Source organism: Lissotriton helveticus, chromosome 2_1 (genome assembly GCF_964261635.1).
Source record: "Lissotriton helveticus chromosome 2_1, aLisHel1.1, whole genome shotgun sequence".
Lineage (NCBI taxonomy): Eukaryota > Metazoa > Chordata > Amphibia > Caudata > Salamandridae > Lissotriton > Lissotriton helveticus.
Window position 1 is genome coordinate 909,893,703 of NC_136059.1, and position 13,606 is coordinate 909,907,308.

The following is a 13,606-nucleotide window of genomic DNA, read 5'->3' on the forward strand; positions in this document are numbered from 1 at the left end:
ATATGAAAAAAAATATGAAAGTCAGATGAGATATGAAAGAAAATATGCGCATTCATGCTCTTCTAGAAGAAAACGAGCTAACTGAATGAACACGTAAGAGCGAATGCATGCATTCAGTCAGGGATGTGGTCTCGTATAGGCAACCACACCTGCTTCTCTGCAAGTGCGTTTGTTTCTCCCAAGCTAGACAGATATATTACTTGACTGCACGGAATCTCAGTGACTTATTTTTTTTTGCAGACACAAATGAAACCCCACAAGATTGTGCTTTTGATAAGAATGGAACATTCCACTATTTAGTAAGTCTTTGTTGAATGAGTCATCCAGGCTGCTTCTGATTGGCTGCCTCGGTGAGCACCCAAGGGACTGCCGGGCAGAGTTTGCAGGGCCCTGCTTCATTCACATAAATGCGGGCATGCTAGCCAGCCCTTCCATTCACATAAACAGCATTTCATTCACATTTTTGCCCAGTTTTATCGGCCTCCACCGAAGAACGCCGTCCGGGAAGCCGCGGGTTTGGCGCTGCTCTTGCTCCGAGGGCAGCAGGCTGGTCTGTGGTGTGCACGTTTGCTGTTGCTATGCTAGCAAGGAGAGGCGGAGAAGAATGAATGCTGTGTAGATGCTGGAGCCAGTTTGCTTGTATTAATGAACCGCTGCTTCGCTGGTCATTAGAAAAAAAGCGCTTCCACGCTGACCAGGACAATTCTGTTCTTCGTCACTCGGGGGATCAGAGGTGGTGGCTGCGTTTGCGCTGCCTCAAATGGTGCTAATTAAACACCCGCTTTTACACCGGATGCGCTGCACGCGCACTCTGCGCCATCCTGCTCGCGCACATTCGAAGACAGCTCTTGGGAGGATGGTTGGACGATTTGCTTTGGCGTTGTTTGCGCTTGCTTGATAAACAGCCGTCCGTTGAACTTTCGAAGTGTGTCCTTGTGCTTGTCCACGGCGTGCCTCATTGCGACCCCCTGGAATGGGACCCGGGAGCGCGAAACGGAACAGCGCTGCTCTCAATTTCCTCAAAATCCGAACATTGCCCCTTTTTGCCATTTGCCAATTTGACTGGTAGGATTCCAGTGCTCTTGTGAGTGCTGACTGCAATTCTTTGTTGCTTTTAGTTAGGATTGTCTGCATTACAGTTAGAAAGTCCAACCGAACGGTTCTGGCGGCGGTTCATTTGCCATGGGGTTGTCTAGCTGTTTTAGCGCCGTCCTGTGTTGTTTTATTCTGTGCTTTGTTGTTTGCAATGTTCAGATCAACATGGCACTTTGTTAAGGCAGCCGATTTCAGAGAACACTGGGATTTCTTTATCCTGACTGTCTATCATAAGGAACATGGTTTTATTTTGCTAGTGCCATTATAGATAGAGAAGTGCAAACAACTATCCATGGAATACCACTAGTGCTGTATTTAAAACCCTTATGAAAACACCATTGTAGCACATTTACTGCATGGCAAATGTGAGTGTCTGTGTTAAAGACAAACTCTAGTTTAAATAGTGTACCTGCAGGTTTGTTGACAATTTTTTTTTCAAGGCAAATGCAATGGCTTACAATCTTTTGAGAATTTGTATGATGCATATGGAAATTGATTTTTGCTTTGAAGGCACTGGCAACCAATTGGCAAATACAGTTGACCATGTTTTTCATGCTCGCTAAGACGGCATATAGCTGCAAATTTCAACAAGGGTTGTAAATTGGATGTATTTTACTAAAGAGTTAGGGTATTCATTGGAAGTGATCACATTTCTTCAGGGCTAGTGCTTAAAATGCGAAAAGGCTGGAAGGAAATATTGGTACGTGGAGATAAGGAAAGGGACTATGAGAATTGATTGGTTCTAGTGTGCTGTAAGTGGGTGGATGTTTTTTTTGCCACAGGAAGTGATTTGCAGTGTTCACTGAGTCTTTTGTTGAAAAGGGTCTTCTCATTTGTGTGAGTCATGCTTTTGCTGTGAGCGATATGGCAGCTCCGTGCAGAACTAGGATGTGAAAGAGAAAAACATGATCTTCACCAGCTCTTGATGTATGGAAAAGGTCAGCAATATATTTCGTGGAAATACTGTGTTTGTTCCTCTTCTATCGAAAGAAAAATCTTTTGGTGTTTGGCAACGTTGGTCTGAATTTCTGGCTATGGTAGCACCTGGGTTGGTGTCGGATTTGCTGAACGTGAGCAAGGAACCAGATAGAAGGGCATGCTTCAACGTACTAAGTATAACCGTTTCAGGAATGATTCTGTGACATCAGTCGATGAGCTTATACACAACCTGTCCATGAACAGTAAGGTCTCAGCAGTGGCCGGACCCTCAGCTGCTCCCCTCTACCCGGATTCTGTAGAGGGACCCCGCAAAGACCAAGACGATGGATCCACCACTCTGTGCACCTTCATCAACAGGGTGTCCCACATGAAACTCTCGGGCAGTGGCAATTTGCTGGGGATTCGCAGCCTCTCCTCTGCAGTGAAAGAGCTGGCCATCTCCAAGTTGCAGGGAAGCTCGAGTGCTGCGAGCCCTGCAGTGGGAGCTCCAGACACCACATGCAACTCTGCCTCTACCACTCTGTGCTCGCAGCAAGACACAGGCAAGATGAGCAGCACAGGAAAGAAAGCTCGGTCTGAGGACATGCAACCAGGAGGGGATGACTGGAATCAGACCAGCAGCTTCGTCAGTAAGCCATCACGAGGGTGGCTTCACTCGAACGAGAAGATCCTAGGACCTGGAGTGACGTACACCGTGAAGGTTGGTCTGCTTGCCTTCCCTTTCTCTGTCTTTGTAATGAGAATGTGTTTGCATCTTCTCATGACAGTCCTGCCACTGTATATTGTTTTCTGCATAAGGGACTCTGGCTTTAAAATTCAAGATAATGGGGTGATTAAATGCTTCTAGCAAAATGTATTAGCGTTCTAAAAATAACACTGTTGCATAAAACATTGATGCATGTGCAATGTTTATGATACGCATGTATCATAAGATGTACTTAACATATATGCAGACTGCTCATAACATAAAGCAATAAACAAAGAGCTATTTCGATGCATATGCAGAATAATGTTTAAGAACAGTCAGAAGAAATACTTAAAAAAGGGGCGTGTTTGTGTTAGGAGGGACTGAAAGCACCTTTACTGATATTTGTAAAAGACTGTTGTTGCCGTGGATGTTGGGGAAGGGCTTTAAGGAGGTCACACAACTCAACACATTTTCAGATACAATGAAGGAAAGACTTCTAGATGGTGCAGTCAGTCGTTGTTAGTAACTGTGCAGTCTGTAGGGGTGAAGGGTCGTACATTATGAACTGTTGGTGCAATCAATCGATGAATGATCGATCTGTTGGTGCAACAAAACACTTGCTAATATGTGTGTATGACCTTTGTGTCCAGCACTCTGAAGCATCTTCAGCATCCCTCCCCTGCTGTGACATTTCCAAAGGATGCTTTGGTTTGTTTGCTGGCTGTCACCATTAGTATTTCTCTGGAGGTGATGGTGGGTTATAACATGTTTATATTGCAAAGACTGCATCATTCCCAAAACTAATTGCGAATTGCACAAACATTTCCACCTGCGTCACTGATTTACTTCTCCTCATTTGAGGTCCACCCACCGACCTATAGGAGCACATATTTTGCGAAATCTGAACCATCATTTATCTGTTTGTATTCAGCAGGTTGTTTCTTCTCTTAGATGAATCACATCAAGCAGATTGGATTAGTGATCTCTCGAGCTGAAAAGCTATATTTATGGCTAAAGTGTGGAAGACATAAAATGTAGGAGTAAGAGCGCTTAATTACAACACACTTTTCATGGATAAAGCAGATCTCTATATGTGCTATAACCTATTGTGTTTAGTCATATGAAGACTAGAAGAGTGCCAATGACTTGCCACCCTGGCTATTGCAGTAGTAAGCCTTCAGTTCTGTGGGGAGCCAGAAGGCAGCAGTCTGTGGGGCTGTGTGTGTGTGTGTGTGTTTGCAAACACACTCTTCATGTGAGTCACCTTCAGATGGATCATCCTCTTCCCGACCCTCCTCTCATCATACGTGTGTGCACAAATAGACATAGACATGCATGGGCGCCTCTGTTTATTTGAATGTTTATTTACATATATCCATCTAATACCCGATCTAAAGAGGTGCTTACGATTCTAGGGTTGTACTTTTTATAGACATATTTTTTTTATATGAATGGTGTCAGAATTACTTATTGTAAAGCACCCCTTAATTGCCATATAATAACACCACAGAGGGATGTTAACACTCGGATATCTAGATGGTGCACTAAATAATGGGGTTGGCAATTTGCATAACATTCTAATCCATATGTACTTGCATCTTTATCAGCTTGTGCACCACTTCTTTCCTCTATTTTATTTTTGGCTGATCATTGTCAGTATGTTCTACAATTTTTTCGGGAGTAGTACAGACTCCGTAGCAAGCGTGAAAATCCTACATTTTATTGTGGCCAACACACAGATGGTGACACTTGTACTAGTCACATCCGGCTTTGACTCTCACACAAACAGACCTGTTCAGATGGTGTTGTATTAAAACAGTGTCTTCCTGGCAGATATCAGTAACTTGAACCTGAAAATATGAGTGTTTGATTAGTCACCCGTCACTGAGGATATCTTTAAAACTAAAATAATACTATCCTGTCTGACTCAGCTCAATTAATCAGAAATTGATAAACGGCGATAATCGAAAGGCGTTGGGGGAGCATGATTCCAGAAACACGACTGTTTCAAAGATGTCTTTGAAGCGAAGATTTATAGTGACAATTCGTTGCACCGTGTGAATACACTAATTTCACCATTTTACACAAGTAAACCGTTTATCTTACACGAAAACTTTGAAAATGAAAGCATACCCCCATACAATTTGAGCCTCTGCAATAGCGATCACGTAGGTAAAGATGAGTTTGAATAATATTAATCATTCTATTAGTTTAGGGTTCTAAAACATAATTTACCTTTCTAGATAAATATACTTTGGCTTGTCTACAAAGGCCAAAGCAAGCGTCTATGTCTCCACGAACGACGAATTTGCAAATTCAGATAATTGGGTGTATGGGAGTTGCATTGTCTACTTAAAAACAATCTGCGTTTGTATCAGCAACTGCTGCCTGCAAGCAGAACAGAAAGCAAGCACGGTGCTGACACCACTGCACCCAACCTCTGCCCAGTCCAAGCATGGAAACAGTAAGCCGGCAAAACAGAGATTTATAGGGAAACATCCCTGTGACATCTCATAGTTAGAGGCGCCTTGTGATGATGAAGTACCTATGCTATTCTTGAAAAGAAACATGCGCTAATGAAAACTCTACATTATATACGTTTAAATATAAAACACCCCTTTGCTACTTTCCCTTCAGTGCAAAATCTAATTTGTGCAGATCATGGGGTGAATCATAATTTAAGCGGATTATGTTACCAGTACCTGCAGTCACTTTAATCATCTGTTATCGCACACTTGCTGCTAGGTTTGTATGCTTGTCTTCCAAAGCAGCGAGTGGTTGCCTGCTAGACAAGGAAAGTTCTAGTCTGCCAATGCATGGAGCCAGTTCAGTTCAGAAAAATTGATTCGGTTGCATTGTTGCAGCCATAAAAGTGAATCACAAAAAGTAATTATAAAACAAGTCAAAATACATCTATTAAAATATAATTATATATAAATGCATAAAATACAGTACAAGATAGCAGCAGCATGAACTGAACTGAACTATATTGAGCCATAAATCACAGATAGTACAATTTGAAAACAGAAATAAGGGCACAAGAATAGGCATTCTGTTGTCCTCTAAATAATATTTTGGATTTGGTCTTTACATTTCCCCCTTTAGTTTTTATTCTATATTTGGAGTCTACACTTACCCCAGCTTTCCCATTTCTATTGCTTTTCTATGTTTGTGCCTGACCCTTTTGACTTTGTTTATTGTTTTGGCATTTACTACTTTTGCGGGAAGGTTCTTTATCAATTCAACTAGCCCTCAAGGGACATCCTCTTTCTGGATGCCACATGGAAAATGTCCAGCTCCTGTATCTGATCTCATTCCTTTTCCTATATAGCGTTTCGCTGTCTTATAGCTTGGTTTCCTCTTTTTAAGAATATGAATATACATACAGCCTGCAGAATTTGTTTAAACTAGGAGTTTTAAGTAGAGGTAACTTGCTAAAATCTAGGATCACTTTCATCAAGGCTACCCGGGGTTTTCTTGAGCGCTAAAATGCCACAGAAAAAATGAATGCATTTCTGCAACCGACTGGGAATTTGGGACGATAAATAGAGAGAAAAGTGTGCACATTTGTTTCATTTTTATAAATTAATGTATTGATTTGTAACATGGCATCATGTCACCAAGGCCCCTTTTCACCATATATATGGAAGGGATGGGAGCGTGCCTTCATAATAGGTGAGGGGCTCTATTTTAAACGAGGGGTGCTCCCAAAATAGTCTGGTTATGGGCCATATGTGTTTCGTTTTTGAATAGCCATGTCTTAAGTGATTTTTAAGTCTGTTTGGTAGGAGTCATCATGGGAAGGTCCAAAGAATTTTGATAGGACCATCTACTGAAAATAATTTGTAGTTAATTCCGTGTTAAACTGGTGGCCAGGGAGGTTCTTTCAGGACAGGGGAAATGCCTCTTTAGGGTTAAACAGAGTTTAGCTGGTTAGTTATGTATTTTGTACTGGCATCAGCTATAAGCTAGTAATGAGTGCTTGTGCAGAAACCCATGTTAGCACAATTTGCTCACAGTAAATTAAGGGTGCTAGTGTTAAAATGGGCTCAGGTACTGCTTGCACTCATTTACTACTAGCACTCAGACCTGAGTGATCCAAAAAATGTAATAAAGCTGGCATAACAGGATAATCAAATGAAAACGACTTTGAAAAGCTACGTATTTACAAGGTGGCTAAACACTGAAAGTCTTATAGACAAATAAATGGATTATGAGAGCTCATGCCATAAGATAGGACCCTTTAGGAAAATAGGTCCGACCACCCAAAAGTGAGCCATCAGAATGCCCAATAAGTGATAGCCTTATGAAAGCGACAGTTGGCAGCAAGGATTGTTTAAGTTCCATAGATATACAATAGCTGATTGTCACCTTAGATAACAGGTGTAAACATATTGCCTTCTTTCACACTGTTGGCATTTATGGCCTGTGGCCCTATAGTTGTACTTCTGACGCTTAGACCAAATCAGCAATGATATTTCGAAGGAACTGTACACTCACGAATAGACAGCACGGGAAACTTTCATCAAGAGTGTTGAAATAGAAGACCCAACCATGCTTTAAATTAGGAAAGAATTGAAGACTCACTTCTTCAAAGAGCACTACATCATGGTGCAATAACAGTAAACTTCTGTTCCCAGAAACCAACTTGTTGACTCTATCCTTGCCTTTGACACTGAACACCTTAGACCCCTGCCTTCTGGCTAAGTTTACACTATACAAAAACATATACATACATATGCTCAAGACATTCACAACAGATCTCCTCTGCCCCAGGATGGAATCATGTTGGCATTCACAGCTGAGCTTAGTTTGCACCACCTGTGATTTTGATATATGCTCAAGATTACCCTAGAACTCAGAGTTCAATTTTCTAGATCCTTTGGCACTAAGGACTTAGTATGCCAACCTGAGACAGAAAACTGCAACTACCCCACAGCCCACTGAGCAGTATTTGAGTGCAATGTATTTCAGGTAACAATCGATTTCACGAGATATTAGTGTTAATTAGTGGAACCCCAAACCTTCTTCCATTCAGGAAGAACACACTAAAGAACACTAGGAAATGAAGGATACATTTTTAAGATTTACTTTTAAACCGGAACCCTATCCTATTATAACTATAATAAAAACACCACATAGAATGGCAGCAGAGAAGTTTACTAAAACCATAAATAAAAAGAAAAACTCCAACCTAATTGCTGTATACTTGTATAGCAATTCTACCATAATTCTGTTATGTCTAACTATAGCAAAGCAGAACATAGGCTAATTTTAGTTTTAAAGATTGTTCACACACCCGCATACCTGTCTGTACAATACGGGCTTGTGCTCAGTATAATAACAAAGACTGCTACTCTCATTTTATGAGGTCAGGTGTACTGATAAGCCCAGCAAGTGAAGGCTAAATGCCTCCCTCCCCGGTGGCCTTTGATTAGATTGGGTGATCTGATTCTGCACGGGCTATCCCAACAAAGCCTGACATGAAGGTTCCTAACTAATTCCTTATGCGCAGGTTTTCTAACCTTATTTAATTTTTGCCAAAACTCTCAGAATAAACAATTAAATGAGAGCGACCTGGTACTATTTTACTTATTTTGATTCTGCAAGACTGTGCTCTTTTGAATAATAGCCATAAACGAGATATGTAGATATCAACTTTCTAGAAACGTTTCAGAAGTCAGTAACAGTTGACGTAAAACAGATTAGTTAGCTTTTAGATAAAATACTGCAAGTATATTCAAGCAATCTTTATGATCTCATTACATAAAGAAATAACATAAACTAAATGCGAAGCCAAAGCTTTGACGATCCAGGTGGCATTTAAGACCTTCGCAAGGCAATTGTCCGGCCCAAGCCTGACCCCACTTCTAAGTGTCATGAAGGCAAAAATCATCAACTTACTTACCTACAGCCAGGAGATCTTGTAAGTGAAAGACAACAGCCTTGTGAACAAAACAATAACAAGAATCTTCAAACAAGTGCTGAGCCTTTCAAAAACTTCATCCTCCGCTCAAATACGTCTTGAATTTGGTCTCCAAGATCACTGAGCGGTAGGGGCTGGAACATACATCAGGCTGTGTAACAATTTGCGTACCTCCAGAGAAGGAAACCTGGAAGCCCTTTTGTGGCAGGGAATCTCGGCCGGTCAGCTTGGTAGATCATACCGGTGTTATTTACAAGACTCTTTAAAACTCCTGGACGTAGAAGAAATCTGGAGCTCCAATCCACCACAGCAGGCACTTAAAATCCACATCAAAAGAAATGTCCACCTCTGGTCTTTCCACTCGGACAGAGCCCAACTGGCACAATGTAAGCACGCCTGGTCAATCGTATCAGGGTTTAAGCCAGTGACTGTGGCGTCTCATTTGTCATGCACCTATTCAGTGCTGTGGAAAAAAAGATTTTTGGCCTTCAGAATGTTTGAACGGCCATTCCTGTATCATTTGGCAAGTTGGCACCTCACAAATACCAACATAATGTGCAGGGGATGTGGGAGCAGCAAGGAAACAATCAAGCATGTGGTATGTCTTTGTGCTGCACTCCTTGACGATCGAAAGTTCTTGCTAACTAGCGAATGGAACAAACTTGGCATATGCACTTGTCGACAAGCTATCCTTGCATCAATGAATCCGGATAACCCACTGCTTAACATCCGATTCACCAAGTTCGTCACAAGAACAATAAAAAGACTAATAAACAGTGAGAGCCAGCAAGCCAACAATTGTTAACCATAATAGGGAGGAATAAGTCCGATGTTGTTTTGTCGATTACTCACCTCACCGTACCACCTAACAGCAGTGGATTACGGCATTTTGCACATGGTTTACTTGCTGTCTTGTGCGTCCCTGGAACCTTTAAATTATTGTATGTAGGGATTTTACCTTACAAATGGAATTGCACTATTAGTTGTATTAGTTGTATTATCATGAGCTTTTAATAATGACTAATGTCTTGTCCTGTGGCCTTAGCAGGTGCCAAATTAGAAAGGACAACCATGGCTCTCAACCGTTTCTTAATCGTTTCTTAAAAAGTCTTAATTGTCTAGATGAAGTTAATATTTTAATACCATAAACAAATATAGACTACTATGTCCTTTAATTGTTTATTGATGAACTTTAAATTTTCCTATTTGTTGTGACGGTACCAATGCACTAAATGGACGCATTTAGGCGGATTCTAAAAAATACAAGAGGAAATATAATTGATTTGTTGGGTAAAGACATGGCTCAACGAGGACATTACTCTTAATCACCTCATCCTTAAAGACTGCCTGGCCCTTGACAAGGCATACAGCATCCCATGGCTGGCATGGTATACACCCGTTACAACGGATCTTTTACTCCGCAGACCCATTACAACGCGACCATTACTCCGCATACCATTACAACGCATTGCGCTGGGGGGCGCTCTAGGATAGGGAATAAGTATAATTTACTATCCAACACCTTCCCTAGGGTCCACGGGGACTGGAGTTAGAATAGTAAATTATACTTACCACTATCCAGCGCCCCAAGGCGCTATGCGTTGTAACGGTATGCGGAGTAAAAGTCGCGTTGTAATGGTCTGCGGAGTAAAAGTATGCGTTATAACGTCATACATCCGGCTGGCATACGTTAGAGCGGCGTGTGTCAGGCTGGGACGTCCTGAATTGTTTACCACCCCAGAGGGAATTAAGAAAGAGGATCTGGGATGGATTAAATACCATTTCCGGACTATGGCAGAGGCAGACAGGGAGGAGGTGGAGCTTAAAAAATCAGGAGTGCGAAGCATTTATGCTCTACAGACCTCACCTTACATTGAACCCTACCTTAAGATTGTCACTAAGCCGTACCATCGCTTCCTGTTGATAAGGTTCAGATTCAATCTAATTCACCATGTACTGGGAGACCACCAACAGTGGGGCAACCCAGCTGATTCCCCACCATGCTCTTGTGATAATTTTTCGACACAAGATACCCTTCACCTAATTATGTTTTGTGAAAATTTTTCCGAGGCACGAAACAAATTTTTGTTACCTATATTACGTGAAGCGGGGTTTCTACAGGTGAGGCCTGCACTGCTATATTTGCAATTGCTGAATAGTGTGCGGGTCATCTTTAGTGTAGCAAGTTTTTTGGTGGCTGCAGCAAGAGTAAAGAACAAAAGAATACTATACATGAATTGAACCACTGCCCCACAATCACGGAATTGATGTCACCATAAATTTTAAACTTTAATTGTATTTTAATAGTAGTTTTTAGGCCATTTGGAGACATTTTGCACTAATTGTCTTCCCATGAATTATGTAGGATAAATAGTGTATACACATGAATGTCTGTAAATATTTGCCTGCTCATTTTAATTGTACATATATTTTTTATTTATTTGTATGTATGTATTGCTGCTTCTTTTATGATTTTAATTAATCGAAATAAAGAGTTTTGACTGACTGACTGACTGACAAGAGGAAATAATGTAAGCAAACACAGGACTTAGATAACCCCTGTTTTCTGTTCTACGTGTAAATATTTTAGCAATTATTTGACATATGTCTTTTTATCAGTGATGCATGCTCACAATTGTAATGATTTTTATTAATAAAACAATAAAGTATTGTCTTCTAAAAAAAAAGTTAATTCTTTATTAATCACTTATATTCACTTTCGATTGATTAGCCCATGTACCTACAAAAAGGAATAGCTAGAAGAGAAAAGTCATTATAATCATCGTAATAAAAGAAATATATTTGCAATTAATATATTTGTAGATACATGTAAGGCTACAAGCATAATGATAAATGAAAGAAGCCAGGTGATTATTTATTTTCTAACTATTGCAGTTGGGTACAAAAGTGATTTAAAAAAAAAGAAAATGGTACAAACTGTCCCTTTATAAGCTTTTTCCATGCAATCTCAAAACAAGAATTGAAAATGCAATAGGTGTCGCCTTTGATTAAGTTAAAGTCATTTGATTTGCTAACGGTATTGTATAGCAAAGCAAATGGCTTTAACTTAATAGAAGGCGAGACATATTGCATTTTTAATGCTTGTTCAAACAGGGAACCCTCCGTGAGAGCCTCATTTGAAAGAGAGAGCAGTCCACAGACGTGTGTGATTTCTTGACTACAGGTGGCGGTAAGTTGTGGGTAATAGCGCCGGATGTTTATCTTTTTTTGTGACCTAAAAATGAATGCCAAATAATTCTAGTTAGGATCCCGTTGGTATTTAGGGCTTGAGGGTCTTATGTGCACATTCCCCAACTCGGTGTTGTTCAGAAGGGTGATGATGATGGTCTCGGACTCGTTGGACATGCTCACGAGCATGTCCGCCACTGCAAGGCTGCAGATGAAGAAGTACATGGGCGAGTGAAGATTCCTGTTCCTGGCGATCGCATTGATCACCGGGATATTTTCCAGCAAGCTCACTATGCCCAGGATCACAAACACCTCAGGGGACACAAAAAGTTGCTCGTCGTACCCTTCTGAATAGTGACTCCTTCCGGCTGAGTCGTTAGCACCCCCCACATGCGTCTCGTGACTGTGATACCTGAAGTGAAGAGACGGGGCATCCCGTCATACAGAGAGGAATTCATATTTTAAACAGCTGTAATAATGTTAGGTGAATGCGGTTTTGTGCTGTCGTGGTTAGCCCGGAGCTCTTGTGGCCAAAAGTAAGGTGAGGTAGTCATCCAAAAGATAGAATTCACATTTAAAAAAAAGCTTTTTGAGGCAAGTTACACGGCTCATTCCGAGTCCCGATATTGTTCGATTTCCTCCCTCCTACCTCTTAACTCTGATTGCAATCATCAGCTCAGCGATAGCCCCCCTCCGCTGCACGCTCGCCATCCCGAAGGGTCTCACCGACTGCACCTCCTTCGAGTGCCTCTTTGAGAATACAGTCCCCTCACTCACACGGCCCCCGTCGTCTGCCTGGAAAGCGCTCTGCCAGCCAGCAGCGCGGGTCCACCACTTGAAGTGTAATGCCGCCAGAAAAATGTAATGAGAATGACGTCCCGCCTCAGCTTAATCTACCCTATCTGGGGAAGGGTCTGTTTGAGCCTCGAAGATGGGTAGGCGCTAGCTGCCGCAGGCGTATTAATCACACAGCTCACTGCAAGAAACTGGTATTTAATACGTTCCCTAAATCTGGTGTTCGGTGACATAGCGTTTCTCTTGCAATTTCTTCGGCTGCTCATCTGAAAACCTCAGTGCATTATAAAAATAAAAAGTAGTTTGAAGCATTGTATTAACAGATGTCCGTGAGCTTAAATGCTGTTCATTCAGATGAATGTAGTGTTTATTTTCTAAAAGTATCCTAAAATTATATATTTTTTCTAAATTAAAATCGATAATTAAAATACAGTTAAAAGCTTCCCTTTTGAAACCCTGAACAATGCCAGGGAGAGACTCAAGTGCTCATGCTGCAGCCTGCACTCACAATGAAAAAGAAAGAGTGCGTCCCAGCTAATGAAGGAGACAGTATCACTCCGCAAGTGAGAAATCCAATCCCACTGGGCGTGGCTAAAAGGAGACAGTGTGGCAACAAGGAGGGATTGACATGCCTTTGGTGCAATTATTGCACTGCCTTTAGCATAATTTGTGACGCCAAACAACGCGCACAAAAGAAAACTGAAGGCGGAGCTGGGACACGGCTTCGGGAATCGTATCGATTCCAAGAAGCCCTCATATGATGAGAGCCGCGCATGCGCTGCTTACGTCAAGCTGAGACCTTAAAAGGAAAACAAATACTTTCACGTCATAGCGATTCAACCTTGTTACTGTTATTTTTTCCCAGATGTCAGAATTGACATTAATCTTCCAAAGAATACAGATGTGGAAGTGGCACATGCCAACGGAGTGATTGATAATGATGATGATGATAGGGCTGTAATAGCTTGTAGAAC

At 41.4% G+C, this 13,606-nt stretch overlaps 1 protein-coding gene across 1 annotated transcript in view; it reads left to right on the plus strand.

Annotated features, from left to right (window-relative positions):
- The first annotated feature begins 713 nt into the window (after nt 1–713).
- The window catches only part of SHC3 (SHC adaptor protein 3), a 430,233-nt gene continuing 417,340 nt past the window's right edge, over nt 714–13,606 (plus strand). The window contains exon 1 of the mRNA XM_078675642.1: nt 714–2,734. Coding sequence (XP_078531768.1) covers nt 2,192–2,734 — 543 coding nt within the window. The 5' untranslated portion in view covers nt 714–2,191. The remainder of the gene's footprint in view (nt 2,735–13,606) is intronic.